Below are 21,442 nucleotides of genomic sequence, written 5' to 3'. Positions count from 1 at the left end.
TTCAAAGTCAAGGGCTTAGTAGCCTACTCGTGGCATGATGTCCCATCATGGTCATCAGTTGCCTGCAATCCAGGGAGGGGGCTGAAAAGGGCAAAGCCACCAGCGGACAGGGACCATGGGGTCATCCTAGAATGGTGCCTTGGGCATCCCGGTAAATCTGATTTAACCTACAATTCCCGGGCGATGAGAGGTGCCCGCGGAGGTTCTCTGCTGGGCTTGTGGTGCCTCCACCGAGGGACGCAGAAGGCCTGAGAATGAGTCTTTACCTTTCTGAAGGGCCCAGCCTGCGCTGAAGTGGTCAGTGCAAGATGCAGACAGTGGGGAGGACCCGCCAGCTGCTCGTGTCTCTGGGAAAGGGAGCCCCTCGCGGTTTTCAATTAGCTGTGCCGGCGGCTGGCTTCAGAGCCTGACTCCAGCTGTCTCCTGGGCTTGAAAATCACACACCGAGCCAAACAAACGATTTCAGGCATCCTGAGCGATATGTCTGCCGATCACCGGGGCTGCGGCCTGGACCCTGGCAGTGCTTGGAGGGTGTGGGGACAGCGGCCTCCACCGAGGCTGCCCGGTGGACCCACGGAGGACCCTTGGGAAACGCCGGTGCCTCGGTCCCACACGCCAGACCCACGATCTGGGATTCTCACGGCTGCTCGGGTGCTTCTAATGGGCGTCTGGGGTGGAGAACCCATAGGCTGGATAATCATTTGGGAGACAAGTCCTAATAAGGCAAAAATGAGAATTCCAGCTGATTCCGTTGAAGGGTGTTCAGCTTATTAGCGCAGGAAGCAAGCCCTGCAGGGAGTGGTGATGCGTCTGGGGAGGAAGGGGCTCAGTGCCCATCAGGGAGGAAAGGGCTTCTTCCGGGACATCCACAGTCATTCGATGAGGTTCTGTGGAGCACTCCCAAGTGCAGCTGCCAGAGACACAGCCAGGTGTGCCCGGGACCGACACGGCCCCTCGAGGAGCTGACGGTCTCCTGGGGATGTGCCGCAGCCACACAGTGAGCCCTGAAAGCCGCCGCTTTTCTCAGCCGGAGCTCAACAGGATTTGACTCCCGCATCTTGCGCTTTTCAGGTGAGAAAACCGTAGCACGGCGTGGCAAGAAAGAACGCGTCGGTCTCTCCTGGAAACTAATGAATGACATCATCGACTGTCTCGGGTTCGCTTTAAAATCATCTGGGGCAGGTGTGTGTGTACGTGTGTCCGTCCGTCTCAGAAGAAGGGTCTGTGCATGGACATAATAAGATGAGCCCAATGTCACTTGTTGGGGCTGAAAGATGCTCGCGTGGAGGGGTTCACAGTGCCACCCTCCCTGCGAATGTGTGCTTGAAATTTTCCGTCACAAAAGGTTAACAAAAGTTTGGTGAATCAAGAGATAAAAGACTAATGTATCAATTAAAACTTTCATGGTAAATGAAAAAGAAAAGGCTGAGTTCAGAGTCGGACAGAGGACCAGTGTTGACCCCAAGGCCCTCAGGAATATGGGATTTTTAAACCGTGCACATCATTAGTTGATGCAAACATGAAATCCCCCCGTGGGGCTGCGGGGAACCCTCCCCCCTCCCGGCTCTCTGGGTCAGACCTGCGGGAAGTCAGCCTGCGGCGCTGTGGACGGTCCAGGAGGCTAATAGACTTGATTAATAACTGACAGCTTCCATAAGTTTTGCGTTTTGTTTTTTGTGTGTGTTTTTTTGGTTGCTTCCTACTTAAAACCTGCCAGAGAAAGCCTAATACACTCCCCTACCCGATCACCCTGGGTGCCCCGATTCTCGTTACCTGCCTCCCGCTTCTGCACGCCCACAGCCTTCATCGGCACCCACCTGAGCTGTCCCTGCGCCCGCGGCTCGGCCGGCTTTGAGTCCCTCCCAAACACCAGTGACCGTGGTAGCCTCCTGGCCACAGCACTTTGACAGCAAACAGTCTGTGCCTTTCTCATCTGGTTGGCCTGCGTTTGTTCCTACAGCGGTCACCCCAGAGCACTTTCCGCCCCCCACGGCACACGACGTGCGGCTGCCCCTGGACTTTGTCTGCCCCATACCCTACGCCCCCCTGGGGCCTCCTCTCAGAGCACCTCAGCCCCTCGCTCCATGGTCCTGTTCCTCTTTCTGCCCTTAAGTTACCAGGTAAAAAACAAGATGGGAGTTAAATCTGAATTCCAGAGAAATAACAAATTGGTATAAGTATATCCCAAATATTGCATGGGACATACTCGTGCTTAAAAAATATATATTCACATACATGTTGTTTATCTGGTGGGCACGTTTATGTGGGTGGCCTGTATTTTCATTTGGTAGCGCCGGAGGCCGTGCCCGAGGCTTCCCCATGCTTGCGGTGCCACATCGGGACCCCTCGGCCACCCAGTCGGCTCTGGCCTCTGCTGTCTGCGCAGCTCCCTCTCAGAACATCCCCGCGCTCCGCCAAGTTCTCCTCCAGCGCTACGCGGGGAAAGAGGTACCCCCGGGACAGTGAGGACTTGGGACAAGAAAGAACAGCCACTGGCAAAAAGCCACCACCCCCGCGACGTCCCGGGGGGAAGCAGAGAAGGTGCTGCGGGGCCCCACGGGGCTGCGATCTCCCGGTGCTGCGGTCTCGCCGTGTCTGCCCCCGGCGCTGGGACAGGGGCCCTGCTTCCTGCCTGAGAGTCACACGGCCACGTATGGTCGTGAACCTGATCCTCGAGTTGTGTGGTCACGTCTCCCCATGGCTCAGACGGGGAAAGCGTCACAGCAGGGCTCAGCCACCCTCTGACCACATGACTCGCCGGGTACCCTCCTCGTCCGTCTGACAGCCGCCCCCTGATGCCTCCGGGCGGCGAGCAGAGACGACAGAAGCAGGANCGCCGGGTACCCTCCTTGTCCGTCTGACAGCCGCCCCCTGATGCCTCCGGGCGGCGAGGGGAGCCGCCGAGGGGAGTTTCTCCACGCCGGGCAACGCGGGGGCACGCAACTCCCTGCCCATGGTCACCTCCGGTGCTCAGGACGCACGCGCTTGTGCCTGGATTCGAGACACGCTCCGAGACGCTGGCTCCGAGCTTCATAAACTGCAAATGACATGCGTCTGGTAGAGAAGACGGGCTCGGGGGTTCAACCGTTCCTGCTGCCCGGGGCCTCCTCCCCAGTCCTGAACGGGCGGATCCAGCTCTTCCCAGCCATCTCGCCCAACAGACGGCATCGGCCCCTGCCCCTCAATGCCCAGTCAGGCAGCGTGGCCACCGGGCTGCTCCCCACTTCGCCTGCTTAGGTGGGTCGTCCCCGAGTCGTTCATCCACGCTCACTGTGTACTTGTCTCAGAATCATGTTCTGAAATTTTTGAAATGATCCTTGAGCCTCATGATGACACCCTTGTGATATAGACGCTGCAAATCAAGCCATATTACGAAACACCCCTCATATTCAGTAAAGTACTGACATTCTAATTAGTCCACAGGCTGATATGCGTCCTCAAATACCAGTTCTATTTTTAAAAAACAGAAGAAGTGGGGTGTCCGGGTGGCTTCAAATCATCAGTCAAAAGAAAGAGCCCAATGTGAATCCCCAGAAGCGCTGTTTTCATAGATCTCAGCCACCAGACAGTAGAAAGGAAAGTGTCCTCTCAAACTGATGCCCCTTCCCCCTTGGCCTTCAAGGGTCTCCTGTCAGTTTCTTTCTGTCTATTCACTTCCTCCTCAATCTGCTTCTGATTGACAGAACCGTGAAAAGGGAAAACATTCCCCTTCCCCCTACTTCTCGCCTCCGAGAATTCCAAAAACAATCTGGAGGGGAACGCTGAATTACAAGTGAAAACGGAATGGCCCCAGTTTGGGAGGACTCTCTCACCCAGGATTCAGGCAGAGAACCGGGGGAAGAAAACCAGCAGAATATACACAGAGGGGCAGAGGGAGGGGAGGGGGGAGGAGAGAAATGTGAAGGAAGGCTCCTGTGGTCGTGGGGCTGACCCGGGGGGAGCCCGTAGGGCAGGCCAGCTAGAAGGGCGGCTGGAGACCCTCAGGCAGGGGCCGAAGCTGCAGTCTTGATAGAGTCTCTTCTTTCTCAGGGAAATCTCAGTGTTGCCCTAAAAGCCTTCAACTGATTGGATGAGACCCACCCTCGACGTAGAGGGTAATCTCCTTGACTACAAAACAGCACCATGGCAATACCTAGACTTGCTTGATCACTTGGCCAGGTGTCACGCACGGGGAACTGACCATCGCAACCACAAATTAATGTGCCCAGCAGAGCAGATGTCACTCCCGCCTTCGCGAGCTGCCTGGCATCAGAGTGCTGGTGAGCCGGCTGCTCCGGCACCAAAGACACAGAACGGGCCCGGATCCACCCCCCGAACGTGGGGGGCCGGTGCCCTGGCCTCCCACCTCCCGCCCAAAGTGAGAGACCACTGTCTGAGAACTCACCGGAAGCTTCCAGCTTGCAGCCCCTCTAGCTCCTTGCCAACCTGTTGTTACAGATAAGAAACTCTGGCCGAGTGTGACTGGGGATAACGTATTTCATCAATTCCCTACCGGCCGATGGCTTGCCATCCGGGCTCTTCCGAGGCCACAGGGTTAACCCTGCAGAAACACACTTACACTTTCGCACACAGTTGTGGGATAAGCTCCCGAGAGTGTAATTCGCAAGTCAGAGGGTTGGGCATTTTCAATTGGACGAGGTTTGTCACACCGCCATCCAGAGCTTTAATCAGCAATGTGTGCCCACCGCACAGGCGAGGGAGCCTTGTCGGTACAGTGTTNCGCTCAACTGACTAAGCCACCCAGGCGCCCCCCGGCTACATTCTCTTCTGAGACTGAGCCCATTTCACATGCTCATTGGTCATTAGTATTTATATATTTTGTCTATTTCTCTTTTACTTTTTGACCTGGAACACTCTATTTATTAAAGAAATGAGCCTTTTGCTTGAACATGCCTCTCAGTTTGTCTTTTTTCTTGATTACCTTACAGGGTTTTTTTTTTTCCTTTTCTTTTTTCCCTAAAGAGGAGAATTTTATGGAGTTGAATTTGTGAATTTTTTTTCATGTTTCCGGGTTCAGGGTAATATTTAAAAAAATTTTTTTTAATGTTTTATTTATTTCTAGGAGAGAGAGAGAGACAGAGTGAGCAGGGGAGGGTCAGAGAGAGAGGGAGTCACAGACTGAAACAGGCTCCAGGCTCCGAGCTGGCAGTCAGCACAGAGCCCGACGCGGGGCTCGAACCCACGAACCGCGAGATCATGACCTAAGCGAAAGTCGGACGCTCAACCGACTGAGCCACCCAGGCGCCCCAGGGTAATATTTTAGAAGCCCCCTGCACTCCAATGTTGCAAAACTCAGCCAACTTTTAAATTCCCTGTCCACAAACACACATAGAGTATTAAATGTAAACTATACTCCTCCCTGCCCATCACACCCCTTCCCCTCTCCCCCACCTGCTGGGATGAACACTGGGTGTTAATGGAAACCAACTTGACAATAAATTATGAAGGAAAACATAAATAAAATAAATAAATAGACGTATACTGTACTGCACTGACATTGGTTAATATCCATAAGAATAAGAGTTCCCATGTTCTCCGCTGGGGGCGGGGGTGGGGGTGGGGAGGAGGTCAGAGGTCAGTATGTCCAGCCCCCTGTGTTCGCAGTGAGAGACCTGAGGGGACTGTTGTCACCTGGAGTCACACAGCCAGCTGGCCGCATGGCTGGGCGAGCACAGGGGACCCACCCTCGGCGTCCCCAACTCTGCACACCCCCAGCCTCCCTGAGGTCCCCAGCAAAAGTGCCCCAGGCTGGCTTCCACAGCCTTCCACACTCAGCTTCTGGGTGAGGCTGGCTGAAATTCCAATGAGTTTAAAATAATGCCATGCCTTAGACTGTGGGCTTTGGCCAGAATTTCGAGATGCAGATACAGCGCCAGGGAGTAAAGACGAGAAATGTTTTTCCTGCCAATCCTTTTTCAGGGGAATAGAAAGACCCGGTCCTGAAAAAGCTCTGGCTGGAAGAAGGACACGCTTAACGATACAGGATGGGGAGCTCAGGAAGGAGGGGGCGCACCGCACCGCCCACCCGCAGCCCTCAGGGGGAGGGGGGTGCGCAGAATGGAGGCGCTGCAGCTCTTTTTGGATCGTGAGGATTAATTAGTGCTTGTTTGCAGCTCAGTGGAACCCAGCCCACCAGCCACCTAATTTGGTCTAAGAGAAACCCCCAGAGTGGGGGTGGGGGGTGGCTGGTGGCTGATTTGCTGGCCTGCCTTTCTTTGTAAAACGGCGTCATCCGGTGCCCACCCCACAGGGACCATCCACTTCCCGATGCCTCTACCTCACAGCAGTGCTGTGGAAGCTCCTGCTACGTGATCTCAAGTGCATCTGCGTGACCTTCTGAGCCTGGGGCTCACTGGGGCCAGGACTGGAGGGTGGGTCCAGGGCCCCCCTCGGGGCCCAGCACGCAGAGCTAGTTGCTGTGAGCCGGGTCAGGGACGTCAGGCATTGGAGGGAAGCCGCTTCAGCAGGGCCCTGNGCCACGTGGCCCGCGGCGGGTCCTGCCTGCAGGCCTTAGCCCCACACAAGAACACGTGGAAAGGCCACGTACCTGTGTGCTTCCTGGGGCTGAGCAGGTCCCTGCCACCCCAGCCCTCCCCAGCACCCAGGTCTTCCCCGGGGTGTCCCTGAGCGGAGCCCACCCTCCCAGCTCCAGAGGCCCATCCTTCCCGGGCATCGGGAAGAAGTCACATGACCCCCCCCTCACCCTCCTCCCAGCACAGGGACCCAGCCGGCTCCTGCCAGCCCCCCCCTCCTGGGCCGGCCGAGGGGCAGCCGGGCAGGTGAGTCCCTCCCCTGGCGCAGCCCGCCCACCACGGTCCGAGCTGGCCCTGCGTCCCCTCAGCCAAACCTGAGGGCCTGGCCCAGGGCCCCGTGGTCTGCAGCCTACACTTCCTTCCGCCGCTGCTGGTATGAGCGCGTTTGGTCCTCAGATTGGGGGTCTGATATAATGTTATTTTTTAATAACATCAAGTTACTTAGCATGCAGTGCACCAATGATTTCAGGAGTAGATTCCTGAACGCCCCTCACCCATTTAGCCCATCCCCCGCACAACCGCTCCAGCAACTCTGTTTGTTCCCTATATTTAAGTCTCTTATGTTTTTGTCCCCCTTCTTGTTTTTATGTTATTTTTGCTTCCCTTCCCTTATGTTCACCTGTTTTGGATCTTAAATTCCTCATATGAGTAAAGTCATATGATATTTGTCTTTCTTTGACTAATTTCACTTAGCATCGTACCCTCCAATCCCATCCACGTAGTTGCAAATGGCAGGATTTCATTCTTTTGGATTGCTGAGTACTACTCCATTGTACACATAAACCACATCTTTTTTTTTATTTAAATATTTTTATTTATTTCTAGGAGAGAGAGAGAGAGAGAGACACAGCATGAGCAGGGGAGGGTCAGAGAGGGAGATACAGACTCTGAAATAGGCTCCAGGCTCCGAGCTGGCAGTCAGCACAGAGCCCGACACGGGGCTCGAACCCACGAACCGTGAGATCATGACCTAAGCGAAAGTCGGACGCTTAACCGCTTAACCGACTAAGCCACCCAGGCGCCCCAAACCACATCTTCTTTATCCATTCATCCATCGATGGACATTTGGGCTCCTTCCATACTTCGGCTATTGTTGACAGTGCTGCTATAAACATTGAGTGCATGTGCCCCTTCAAAACAGCATACGTGTATCCCTTGGATAAACACCTAGTAGTGTTGGGTCTAGGGTAGTTCTATTTTTAATTTCTTGAGGAACCTCCATACTATTTTCCAGAGTGGCTGCACCAGTTTACATTCCCACCAGCAGTGCAGGTGTGATCCTCTGTCTTGCATCCTTGACAACATCTATTGTTCCCTGAGTTGTTAATGTTGGCCACTCTGACAGGCGTGAGGTGGTACCTCATTGTGGTTTTGATTTGTATTTCCCTGATGATGAGTGATGTTGAGCATTTTTTTCATGTGTCTGTCGGCCAACTGGATGTCTTCTCTGGAGAAGTCTATTCATGGCTTTTGCCTATTTCTTCACTGGATTATTTGTTTTTTGGGTGTTGAGTTTGATACGTTCTTTATAGATTTGGGATACTAACCCTTTATCTGCTATGTCATTTGCAAATATCTTCTCCCGTTTCGTCTGTTGCCTTTTAGTTTTGCTGATTGTTTCCTTCGCTGTGCAGAAGCTTTTTATTTTGATGAGGTCCCAATAGTTCATTTTTGCTTTTGTTTCCCTTCCGTCTGGAAACCTGTAAGAAGTTGCTGCAGCCAAGGTCAAAGAGATTTTGCTTGCTTTCTCCTCGAGGATTTTGATGGCTTCCTGTCTTACGCTTAGGTCTTTCATCCATTTTGAGTTTATTTTTGTGTGTGATGTAAGAAAGTGGTTCAGATTCATTTTTCTGCATGTCACTGTCCAGTTTTCCCAGCACCGCTTGCTGAAGAGACTGTCTTTATTCCATTGGATATTGGATATTCTTTCCTGCTTTGTCAAAGATGGGTTGGCCATACCTCTGTGGGTCCATTCCTGGGTTCTCTATTCTGTTCCATTGATCTGAGTGTCTGTCTTTGTGCCAATATCATACTGTTGATGACTACAGCTTTGTAACACAGCTTGAAGTTCAGGATTGTGATGCCTCCAGCTTTGGTTTTCTTTTTCAAGATCGCTTTGGCCATTCAGGGTCTTTTCTGGTTCCATACAAATTTTAGGATTATTTGTTCTAGCTCTGTGAAGAATGCTGGTGCTATTTTATTAGGAATTGTATTGAATATGTAGATTGCTTTGGGTAGTACTGACATGTTAACAATATTTGTTCTTCCTTTCCAGGAGCATGCAATATTTTTCCATTTCTTTGTGTGTCTTCTTCAATTTCTTTCATAAGCTTTCTATAGTTTTCAATGTACAGATTTTTCACCTCTTTAGCTAGATTTATTTTCCTATGTATTTTGGTGCAAGGGGAGTCTTCTACACAAGCCAAGAGGATTGTAATGAGCTTCATTTCCTGCAATTAATGTTTGTTTGTTTTTTAACATTTCAGTGTCATCTTTCAAATGTAAAATTCATATTCATAAGCTAAATAAGTAGGTTTTTTTCAACTACACACCCAAAGGTCTCTAAAAGGAGTCTGTTCCCACTGCTGCCCTTGGGAGGCAGGAAGCCATGCCCCCAGAAGCCTTCTCCTGACCCCTCATCCTAAATCCTGCCAGGTAACGGGGCCCACCTCCGGCACGTTTCTCTGCTGAAATGAGGTGAAGGCACTCAGCACTTGCTGGCTAAGGAGATGAACAGGGATCCAGGTGGGGAATCGCCGGCCAGGTAGAAGCTGCACAAAGCACTGCCTGAATCAGGGCCAGCTCCTGCAGTCGAGAAGGGAGGGGGCCTAGGCGGGAGGGGGGTGCGGGGGGGGGTGTCTAAGGACCCTCCCTGAGTCCTGTGACAGGCGGCCTGCAAAGCAGAGAGTCCCCCCACTTCCTTCCTTTCACACTGTACCCCTGAGGCTGAGACAGCTCACCTGTCACCAGGGCAGAGAATTCAGTGTCCCCCGCGAGAGGCCGCCGTCACACAGGACGCCTGCAGCTGGGCATTCATTCACCAACATTCACTCGACAGGTGCTCGCAGAGTGTCCCCTGGGCACCGGGCACTGACACAGGCCCTGTCTTCGTGGAGCTGGCTGTCTAGACAGAGGGAGGCTGACAGAGAGCACAACAGACGAGCCAATGGAGAGCACATCAGAGAACAGGTCCAAACGCTCCTCCCCGGGGGCTTGCAATGAGCAGATGGGGCCCCAGAACGTCAGCTGGTCAAGGAGCCTGGGGCCCTCTCTGCTCTCAGACTCCTGGGGGACACTTGAGAACATCAAGACGGCCCCTGTTTTGACCCTTTCTGTAGGCCACCCTGGAAGACTCCACTGGGATTGTCAGGACTGTCACCTCCAAAGCTGTCACAGCCAGCAGGACGGAAACTAAACACTCCCCACAAGCACGCCCGGCTGTGGTTCCGCACCATGAGAGGGACGGAGCTGCTGAGAGGAAGGGCCTCCTCCATCTGACTCCTGGCTTTTGGCAGCCCCTGGGACCCAAGCCCCAGAGAGAGAGCAACTGTGACCCCCACACTCAGACGCTCACTTAACCCGAGGCCACGATGGTGGTGTCAAAAATGATTGTGCTGAAATCAAACCAGCAGCACAGGGAAGGCCCACCTTTCAAAAAGACGGTGCTGAACTGAAGCTGCCCACTTCCCCGCAGCACCATCATCTCCGGATATGGTTACTCCTTAAACTTTCGTCACTTTGATGAGTGAAAACTGGGATCTGTGAGTGGGGCCGTCTACGGTCTGTCTTCTGCAAATTACCTATTTGTATCCTTGGTCTACTTGCAGACTGCTCATCTTATTGATTTGCAGAGGCTCTTTACATATGGTATGGACACAATGTGTCATCTACTATGTATATAAATGTATGGTGAATATTTTCTCCCAATGTGTCACTTGGTTAAAAACTTTGTTTATGATGTCTTTCATCTTTATCAAATTACTAAACTAGTATGAGTTTGTATACCTCATTTACTCTCTTGGATTTTCATGCATGGATAATTATCTGACTTGCAAACAATGGCAGGATTAGCCTTGCTTTCTTCCAGCTACACCTGTTCTCTTCTCTTGGTCTCCTCGCACTGATGGGGATTGCAGTGTGGACTAGCTGAGGAGAAGTGATCAGTATGTGTTACCTGGGTCCTGCCACTAATATTTTACCGTTTAGTAGCTTGTTTAACATACGATTTCTGATAAACATCCTTTGTCAAGTTAAATAGGTTCCATTCCATTCTTAGCTTATTGTTATTTTTTAAAATAAGAGATGAGTCTTGAATTTTATCAAATTGAGGTTTTAATTTTTCTCCTTTAACCTCTTAATATCTACCATTCCTATGTAATTATGTTAAAACACATAACTTCATACATAATGCATTTTAAAACATGGATATATAATAAATACTAGTATGTAATTATCTAGAGTTTAGAATTCCTCTTATTCCATGAATACTTAATGATGAATCCATTTTGCAACTGCCTGCTCATTTTGCTTCACTAATATTCACTTAGATATTCTCACATGGGTGGTTTGGCAGCCATGTTTCCTTTTCGGTATGTACCCTTGCCCACGAGGAGCCTCCTGGGTACGCCAGCATGGAATAATCGGGGGGACGTTCTGACTTTTGCTGTAAAATGAATTTAACATAGGAAATAGATGTTTTCCTGAGAATGCGGCAAAGCTGGCCTCAGAAGCCGCTCCGGGCCCGGTGCCCACGTCGGGGGTGGCGTGGAAGTGGGCACATCTCCAGCTGACTGTTTCGTCCTTCTCTGGCTGTTATTCCTGCTGACATTTCTCTCCTCTTCTAGAAAGAATGCTGATGACTTAGGCTTTCCTGGGTATTTTTATTTCAGCTGTTCTCAGATGGTTGGCATCAAAGGCAGCGTGGTGTTCTTATAAGCTTGAGAGGGCCTTCAGGAGTGTAATGGCCTTCTTTTCCTTTCTTGAGTAGGCACCCAAGATTTGTCCACGTTATTGGTCTTTTCACAAGCTTCTGAATTATTGATCACCCTGAATGTATTTTCCATTTCATCGCTTTGTGTTTACTCGCACTTGTTAACTGACAGCCAGATCCCTTTATCCTACTCTCTGTCAATTTCTGATGGATGCTGTTATTCAAGTTTCTTCTCTTTAAAAAAAATTTAATGTTTATTTATTTTTGAAAGAGAGAAGGAGAGAGAGAGCATGCACGCAAGCAGGGGAGGGGCGGAGAAAGAGGGAGATGCAATCTAAAGCAGGCTCCAGGCTCCGAGCTGTCAGCACAGAGCCCGACGCAGGGCTTGAACCCACAAACTGCAAAATCATGACCTGAGCTGAAGTCAGATGCTTAACCGACTGAGCCACCCAGCCGCCCCCAAAATTTCTTAATATAGACTTGTCAATTTCTGCTATTGGTAATATTTTTTTTGTTTTCAATATTTTGCTGTAAGGCTAAAGTCTGTTGTATGTTCTTACAAAATATGTTCTACAATTTTGTAAGTATAAAGCCTATAAAGTATCCCTGTTTCTCCCATTTAATATGTCTTGCTACAAGCTCCATTTTATTTGATATTAACATTGATACACCTAATATCTATTATAGTTTAGAACACACATACCCCTTGACCAATAAGCAGTACTTCTAGGAATTTATCCTAATCTATGTGTATGCACAACATTTGGAATGAAAGGTATGGTTATTCACCGTAGACTTCTGGGTAGCAGCAGAGCACTGGACTCAACCCGAGTGTCTGTCGCAGGGAACGGTTGAACGCACCCGTTGCACCTTATAAAGGAGCAGAGCTTCTGAGACATCCGCGTGGCTCAGCTGGTAGAGCATCCAACTCTCATTTTGGGTCAGGTAATGATCCCAGTGTCCGGGGTCCAAGTCCCGCAACGGGCTCTGTGCTGACCATGGAGCCTGCTTCACATTCTTTCTCCCTCTCTCTGCTCCTCCCCTGCTCTCTTTCTCTCTCTCTTTCAAAATAAAGAAACGTTAAAAGATAGAAAAATAATTTTTAAAAAAGGAATGGAGCTCCTGGTGTACTGATAAGAAATAGCCTCCAAGCTCTATTATCAAATGGAAACAGCTGGAAGCTGAACATTCTATACAGATGCCAGCAATAACCGGGGGGGACATGGACCTGTGTCCGTGCCGCGTGGGACATCTGGGAAGACAGATTTCCCGCTGCGGCCTCGGGGAGCTGGAGGGGGCCTGGAGGCGGCTCACTGACTAGAACCTCTCAAATACTGACCCGTCTGCACGTGGAGTTCTTCAGAATATAATTTAAATAGTAATTTTAAAAAAAAACCCTGCATCTCTCATCAGTATAATCAATCCTATTTCCATTATTTTAAGCTGTTTGCATTTTCTATTTATTTGTTTCTCGTTTCTTTTTCCCCTCCCTTTCCTTGGATGGACTGATACAATTTTGTGACTCTTTCCTCCGGCCCTTAGGAAGGCATGGTGTCTTTCTCTGTCTTCCTGCCGTGTTGACAAGCGTGTCTCATTGGCAGTGCAGATGTGAGTGTGCACTTGCATGTGTGCGGACCCAACCCCAGGGGACGGGGCCAAGCCTCCCACGTGCAGATATCCAGCCCACAGTCTGGCTCCCAGGGAACCCGCGGAAAGAAACCCACTGCTTCATCAGCCGTACTGCAAACGACGGCCTCCCTCCCGCTCAGGCTGGTGCGCTCACACCTTCCCTTCCCTCACCCACCCGGACTGGAGTCCCGGAATCCTCAGGAACAAGAGCCCTGCACGGTTGTGCATTTATATGTACTTTATGACTCGGCAAAGGCGGGCTTGTCTAACAAGTTTGAAGAGCTCCCCGAAAATGTAAATGGATCCAACGCTATCAACGAGAGACGACTGATTATTAAAAAGCGTATCTGCCCATTTTACTTTAAAAAGTGCACTCTTTCTCCAGATACCAACATCAATCGTACACAAAGTCTCATCAGAACACAAATCTGCATTACTTCCCGGGTGCTTGGATACTTCTAGTGCGAGGCCAGGGTTTGCCAGTTTCTGTGAGCTTTTCGTCCACCAGTTTAGAGCGATCTTCGATCCTGAAGTCTGGCTTTGAGGGCGGGAGGGACAGGGAGTGGGGGTGGGTGTTTGAAATCAAGGGGCCGTATTTGCGGCTGCGGCTGTGGCCAGCTCCTGGGCTGTGCGTCCCTGGCCGCCCAGGAGGCGCGTCCTGAAGGCCCAGTCCCCAAACCGAAGAAGAACGAGGGCACAGGAAGCAAGCACGCACGTCGGTTGTAAGGGCCCCACCGCCGGGACTGACCGCGGCACCGAGACTCAGCGCCGTCCCCAGACACCGAGGGAGAAAGACTCACAGTTTCAGCGCTACACACTTCACTTGCACGATCGCTCTCCCCTGATCAAAGGTTTGACTCAATACCAGAAAGAACCAAGGCCTGAGCCTAAAATCCCTGCCTCCACCTTGACGCGCTTGCTGCCCGGTGCTGGTTATGCTCAGCATGTCTCATACGGTCACGAACTCAGTGTTCGGCGCCCCCGATCGGGAGGGTGCCATCGCCATGCCCATTTCATAGATGAGGAAATGGAGGCGCGGCGATGTTAAGAAACTTGCCCAGGGCCACACGGTCGGTAACCTACTGTGTCCGCCGTCTATGGCCGCACAACGAATTGCCCCAGCATTTAGGGACTTGGGCCCTCTCCTGTCCCAGATTCTGTGGGTCAGGAATCTGGGTGCGGCTCGGGGGGTCTGCGGCTTCAAGGCCTCTCCTGAGGCTGGAGTCCTCTCAAGCCCCAAGGGGGGGAGGTCACAGACGGCGCCCATGCTTGTGGGGAGCGCAGTGTGACGGATACGCTCGTCAAATCGCTACGTCGCACACCTGAAACTAATGTGAAATTGCTCAACTCTACTCAACTTTCTTTTAAAAATCACAAAAAACAAAAAGACTCAGCTCGGGAAGGACCCACTTCCAAGCTGGCGTCCACGGCCGTGGGCAGGACTCGGGGGCACGGGGGCTGATGGACGGAGGGGCCCCGGCCTGTTCCTGCCCCTCCATTAGCGCCACCAAGCGTGACTGGCCAGGGCGGCAGGAGGGGTCGGCACAGCAGGGCGGTGACCGGCGTCCTCGGAAGGCAGGGGACGAGGCGGGTGGCATCTGGACGTGTGGACGCGGGGAGCGTCTCGCCGCCCTACCCGATAAGGCGGGTTCACTGCGCCTGAACTGTTTATGCTGAAGATGCACCAAACACCTGCTTTCCGGGTGGAGCTCGAGAGCTTTCCACGTGCCTGTGCGGCCCGGGCACGGAGCCTCTCGTGAGCTTCCCCGTGGATACTTCACACACCGTCCCGTGTCGCTGGGCGGGCCCAGCGTGTGCTGTGCGACTCCCAAGGGCCAGGCTCTTGCCCCGCCGAGCCCGGTCTCCCCGTGCACCCTTCCCTCTGAGTCTGCAATCCTTTCCTGTGCGAAACCAGGGCTGGGGGCCCAGCTAGTCAGTCCTCCCGGGGAGCAAGGAGCCTAGGGACGGTCTTGGGGCTCTGGACCCCACCAGAGAGCGACCTAGCAAGACAGAGGTCACCAAACGTACGTGAGAGACACACGTGCCATCCTTCCTGCCTCGGGAGCCACTCACCAGGTCCCGCCCCCAGCCGGCCCGCGCACACAGAGGACACCACGGGCAGGGGTGTCGGGGGGCAGTTTGGGAAGCTGCCACGGCAGAGGGCAGGCAGCAGAGCCAGGATTCAGGGTGAACGACTGCCCCCGGGGACCAGGACCTACCATCCAGGCCACGCCACTCACCACGGGCCACGGAAACCCAGAAGGGCTCCGGCTCCTGAGAAGTGCTGAGGACGGACCTGCGTGTACTGATGTGAACCACGGTCCACGGGTCATGGGCGCCCATTACGAACTCTGTTTTCTGCACTCATGTATGCAGGCCACCCTGTCTGCAGCACTTACAGTTTTTTTTTAATTTGAAAGAGAGAGAGACAGAGTGAGAGCAGGGGAGGGGCAGAGAGAGAGGGAGACACAGAATCCGAAGCAGCTCCAGGCTCTGAGCTGTCAGCACAGAGCCCCACACGGGGCTTGAACTCACAAACCATCAGATCATGAGCTGAGCCAAAGTTGGATGCTCAACGGACTGAGCCCCCAGGCACCCCTTAAATTCATTTTTCAAATAAGTCCGTCACTCCCATGGTTCAATGTTCATCTCCATCCTGGCCTTGGGCCTCGGCCCACCCACCTAGATGCCCTCCTGCAAGGCACCCAGAACCATCAACTTCTTCCGAGCCCTTCCTGCGCTGGCGGACACACTTCCAGGGGTACAAGTGTGTGTATACGTGTTTCTTCCTGCTAACACACTTCCCGCACTTGCCTTCCTCTCGCCCCGTCATTTCTAGCACATGTGCGGCGGTGGCTACGCCCTGCTCATCTCACCAGAGCCCCTAGTGGACATTGGGGTCTTCCCTGGTTTTCAGCTGTGGCACACGACGTCGCATCGAATGGCACTGCAGGCGCATGTTACGCATTTCCCACTCTATTTTAGGAAATTCCTTTCATTCGTCTCAATAGGTGTTCCGAAGTTCAAAGGGCACAGAGAGTCATATGTGAACAATCCATGTCCTCTGGCCCATGTGCCGTAACAGTGACCCCCCGGCCTGTGCCTGGTGGTCGTGGGCAAGGGCCCTTTCTCAGCCACCTCTGCCACCTGCAGCATCTTCTTTCGGGAGAAGCCCCAGCGCCGGCCAAGTGGTTGATTAAAATTGGAGGAAAAACCTTCACTGTGATTGTTCATGTCACAGCACCTTCTCTTGGTTTTTAAAGGGTCTCAACGGGCTTCGCCCAGCTTATTTTTCAGTAAAGGATACTGTTTTCAAACATTTATTTTTGAGACGAGAGAGACATAGTATGGGGATGGGGAGGGCCAGAGAGGGAGACACAGAATCTGCAACAGGCTCCAGGCTCTGAGCTGTCAGCATGGAGCCGGACGCGGGGCTCGAACCCACAGACTCTGAGATCGTGACCTGAGCCGAAGTTGGACGCTTAACCGACTGAGCCCCCAGGCGCCCCAGTAACAGGGATGTTTAAATGTTTTCCTGCCCCCTGCGTGGTCTGCGCCTCTTCCTGTCTGCGTCCCCCGTTTGCTGTGATCCCTGTACTTGGTGGCCCCCGCCGCCTGCCCCTGACCAAGCGCGGGCTCCGCAGCATGCAGGGTGAGCAGCCCCGTCCTCTGCGGGGATGCGACCAGCTGTCCCTTGGCAGATGCGGCAGGGAGGCCACTACCTTTAGGTCCTTTCTCTGGAGCCAGAGAGGTTCCAGAGCAGCGTCTTCCCTGCTGGCAGAGCAAGGCTCTGGCTGCCCCCAGCAGGCCGGGGGGAGGGGGGGCGAGCGGGGGCGGGGCGCTCACCCCAGGCCCGCAGTGCACAGGACGGACACCCGAACCAGCCGCTCGCAAACGGGCCTGGTCTGACGCTTAGCCAGGGACCACTTGTCGACTGCTCGGGCCGCCAGGGGGCTCTGCTCCTGGCTCCGCGGGACCACGTCCCCATCTGCTTGCTGCCTCCGGGGCCCCCACCTCTGGTTTTGTCACACTTCCTCGACTGTGGCGACCTCGGGTCTGGGAGGCAGGGACACCTTGTGTGCATTCAAATCGTATCTCAACCCCAACAGACCCTAGTCATTCTGTTTTTGATGAGAGTGCAAATTTACACGTGACAGAGATTTTAAATAGCTCTAATTAAAAAAAAGAAACACACCAGACATATAAATATGACATTTGTGCCTCTAAAGAGTCATTCATTTTGGGCAGTTTGGAAAAGCTGCTAACGTCCTGAAAATCACGAGGGCGTGGCTGTTGCAACGCAGGCAGCGGTGAGTCAGGGGCAGAGGCCCCCACGGGCAGCCCACACTGGCTCTGCTCCTGTAGGTCAGGATGTCTGTGACACGTCACTGCTTCCATCTTCTTATCCCTAAGTAGGGTTAGGAACGCCCCTCCGCCCCTACTAGGTTGCTGGACTAAATGAGGCACGAATCCGTGATGGCTTTAGGGTCTCAGGGCTCCACCCGGTCACTAACCCCGTCAAAGGGTCTGCGCCCTGGGCCGGCGGGCGGCACGCCGTGCTGGGTCTGTAGGGGGCACCAGAGAGACGGTGCGGGAAGAGACCTTGCGTTTCTTGGCTGTGGTGCCCTGGGTCCCCACAGGGCGCGGGGCTGGAAGGCACTATACGGTGTGACACGCGTGTGTTCACACGTACGCTGGGGGTGTGTACACACACACTGAATTCCTGGTTCTGTCTGGCCTGTAAGAAACGACCGCTCAGCAGCACTGGACACACCGAACTCCTAGGTCTCAGGTTCTCAGCTCCGTGAAAGCGGGGGCTCCCTGGGGGCGGGACTCTGGGACCGGAGCATCTCACGGCACCAGGGCCAGCGTGAAGGGGGTGTGTGTGAGGCCTCGAGAACCACGTGGAGGCAGCGCCCAGCAGCCACTTCGGGGACAATGTGGGCAGCAAAGTCCGTAATGACGGTACCGCAGGGCTGACGGGCTAATGCAGGGATTCGAGTCCCCAGAGAGACGTAAATGAACGGAAGTGGCCAGAGGAGGAGGAGCAAGGGACGCCGAGAACAAACGAATAACGCGGTGGAGGAGGGGCAGCTACGGGGCCGGAGGCTGGCTCAGGGAGGACGCGCTGAGATGCTCCGGCTCTTAAAGCTGGATAAGGACCAGGGGCAGGTCGGGAGCGGGGGGAGGTCGGGACGGGGGCACACGCGGTCCCGCAGAATACAGATCTTCCCGGGACACCCGGGACAAACGAGGCCGGCTCACACCACGGTGACCACACGAAACCTGTGGGGGAGGGGGGGCCGACTCCCAGTGAGAACGGGGCTCCGCCCTGCAGTTTTCCTGCCCAACACGTAAGTCACGAGGACACAGGAGACACACCGAAGCCGAGGCGGTCCACAAAGCGACTGACCTGTGACCCCCACGTCACGATCTCGGGAGACAGAGGGCCGCTCCCCATCGGGAGGGACGGGAAAGGCAGGACAGCTGAAGGCGGCTGCCGCCGCGCGGGCCAACTGGACCCGACGGGCATCTGGCGTCCACGGTGCGTGTGCTGCAACTACGTACGAGGTGCCTCAGCGACGACGAGCGGTCACTTTCCACAAAGGACAAAGGTCCTCNTAAAATCCCTTTAACCGGCTAAGGATGCGTGAATTCTACCTTTTCCGTTTGCCCAAAGGTAATCTGGTTCCCTCTGCCTCACGTAGAGTAAGATGAGTTGTGCTCACACACACACGCCACCGTGAACAATTTATTTAAAGGTTCCAAGGACCCGGACCCCATTTAAAAACTAAAGCTGCAAAGAGCTCCATTCAGCGAAAGCATATAAAAGCCTCCAAATTAGTCCCACAGCCCGCGGGGCAGCTGTTAACTCTGAGAAAAGTCGGACTTTTACTACGAAGGCACCTGTCGCCTGCGGCTGCAGACGTTAGCCCACCGCGTGCGGACGTCACCCTGCGAACGTGCAACTCAGTACGGCTGTTAAGAGTTTACAGACGGTCTTCCAATGACTCAGGAATTAAATTCTTTCTATAAATAATAATTAAGAGACATAATTAAGACCAATACAGGCATCACAAAAGAGACCTAAAAATTCCTTCAAGGGCAGTTTTATTTCTCGATGGAAGTTTAAGCCCCTAATGGGGGAGAGTCTACCGCCTGAAGCAGGCCGTGTGGACCCAGCTTTGCCAAAACTGAGCAATTTGTAACGGGCTGAAAAAATAGTCTGGAAGCAGTACTGAGGTCATTTACGGACTGTTCTATCCCTTCCACCGGTCCTCACAAATCTGCGCCTTACGGGTCAGAAGCTCCAGTTTGGCTGTGGACACGGAGGAGGAGGCCCCCTCGGGCCCCGCACGGGCTCTCCCGGGCCTCCTGTCCGGGGCCTCCTCACCGGGGCAGGGCGGCCTCGGTCGGGGCGGGGTCTGGGGCGGCGTCCACGCTGGCAGCCGGCTCCGCTCCGCCTTCAGCCCCCACGTCCCCGTCCTCCGGCGGCGCAGAGCTGCCCGTGCCCTCAGGCGCCAGTCCGGCCCCGGCCGCCTTCTTCTCCGCCGGCGCGTCCAGCCCCATCATCCTGAGGTAATGGAGCCGCTCGTTCTTGGGCACGAAAGTCCGAATGGAGGCCTTGCCCCGCCACCCGCACAACACGACAGGACACTGGAGGGCGTCTGGTTTCCTGCGAACAAGACGGCTGCGCGTGAGCACCGGGCGTCCTCACCGCCTCATCTGGGGACGGCAGGACGCGACCCTCCCACAGCGACACGCCCCAACCGCTGGAGGGTTTCCTCAGAGGACGACCCGCGCCTCCTTCGCGTCCTGAGTATTCTCACCGCCCTCACGCCGGCCTGGTTTTCTCTCTAAAAGGTCCCAGGGGAACCACCCCCAACCCGCGGAGTTCGCACGCACTTCCAACATTAGTTTCCAGACCCTTCCGTCGGCTCGAGTGTGCCCCGGCGAGGCCTCACGCTACCGACAGCAGGCACGTCTGCCCGTGGCCTCCCCACCCGTCGCCACAGGCGAGGCGCCTTCCGGGTGGCAGAGCCCTTTCTCTCCCCCCTCGGTGCCCCTACACTGGCCCAGGTGACCCCGCTGTCCTCGGGCCCCCGCACACCAGCACGGAGGGTCACTGGCTCCCCCGTCCGCTCCATCCGCCTCACAGACCCGCCTGCCTGCCTTTCCTCGGCTGGGACGGCAGGGACTGTCCGGCTCACGTGCCCGGTACGAGCACTACGCAATCATCACTGCCTTTTAAAAGCGATTCTGGTCCCAAAACCCTGCTCAGTTAAACCCATGTCCCAGGGCTACGTGACGCCAGGCGTCAGACGTGGGCAGAGGAAGGAACACAGGGGGCTCCCACTCCAGGTTAAAACAAACAGAGGGGCGCCTGGGCGGCTCGGTCAGTTGAGCATCCGACTTCAGCTCAAGTCATGGTCTTGCAGTTGGGGAGTTCGAGCCCCGCGTCGGGCTCTGTGCTGACAGCTTAGAGCCTGGAGCTGCTTCAGATTCTGTGTCTCCCTTTTTCTGCCCCTCCCCTGCTCATGCTGTCTCTCAACAATAAACATTAAAAAATAAATACACAAAAATAAAAACAGCCAAAAGAAGCAAACAAACAGAAAAAGGGGCTGAGCCAACACAAGAAACAAACCACTGCCATGAGAGGGAGACGCACCCCCGTCCACCTCTCCTGGGGTGAAGCACGGACGGCACGTTGGTAAAAATGATGAGAGGAAACGACCAGAATCCCCAACTCCCACTTCCTTTTCCTCTGCTTCNATTCTGCACAGCTGCCCGCACCCCGCGGTCAGCACGGAGAGCGCCTGGCGGCACCATCTTTAGAAGCTGTTCCCGGGTCCGCGTCTAAGCGGTTCTGTCAGACCCGCCTTGTTCCCGACACACCAGCGGCCTCTTTCCTTTCCTTGGGTCTTCCAGGAGCCCGGGAGCGGGTGTCCCCTGGCCCGGCCGCGCGCCCCGAGCCCCGTCCGTGCCACGCACCGCAGGCACCGGGCCAGCGTGGTCTAACGGGCTGTGCGCGGCTCGGGGCGCGCCCGGGCGCCTCTGTCCTGCTTCCTGCCCCTCCCCCTTGCTCCTGTTTCACCGACGCGGACCCTCGGACGCTGGCCCAGGAGCCCGCGAACCCTGGTTCCCATCTACACCACGCTCAGGGGCCCCGAAGGTCCACACCCGGGACTGCCTGTCCCCTCGATTCCCAAGCAGGAGGGGCCGCCTGCCCGTCAGCAGCATGTTCCGGCCCCGCTGGGAGCTCCCGCTCGCTGCCCCCTTCCCAGTCGCCTGTGCAACTCAAACCCTGGAAGCCTCCCCGGCACTCCCGCGCCTTCGACCCCATAACCCG

The 21,442-nt window shown here is 54.4% G+C and overlaps 1 protein-coding gene across 2 annotated transcripts in view; it reads right to left on the bottom strand.

The window, feature by feature from the left end:
- Positions 1-18,817: 18,817 nt before the first annotated feature.
- The window catches only part of NSUN2 (NOP2/Sun RNA methyltransferase 2), a 23,276-nt gene continuing 20,651 nt past the window's right edge, over positions 18,818-21,442 (bottom strand). The window contains exons 18-19 of one of the 2 annotated variants that reach the window (XR_013331398.1): positions 19,391-19,768; positions 18,818-19,122 (exon numbers count right to left, since the gene is read on the bottom strand). Coding sequence is in view for 1 of the 2 variants with exons in the window: in XM_077749423.1 (XP_077605549.1) it covers positions 19,483-19,768 (286 nt within the window). In the remaining variant the exon portion in view is untranslated. Of the gene's footprint in view, positions 19,123-19,186; positions 19,769-21,442 lie in introns of those variants that run through there. The other variant, XM_077749423.1, reaches the window with a different exon arrangement.

This window comes from Crocuta crocuta, unplaced genomic scaffold (assembly GCF_008692635.1).
Source record: "Crocuta crocuta isolate KB4526 unplaced genomic scaffold, BGI_CrCroc_1.0 scaffold89, whole genome shotgun sequence".
NCBI lineage: Eukaryota > Metazoa > Chordata > Mammalia > Carnivora > Hyaenidae > Crocuta > Crocuta crocuta.
The sequence above is the reverse complement of the archived record's forward strand: the minus strand, read 5'-3'. Positions and strand labels throughout refer to the sequence as shown.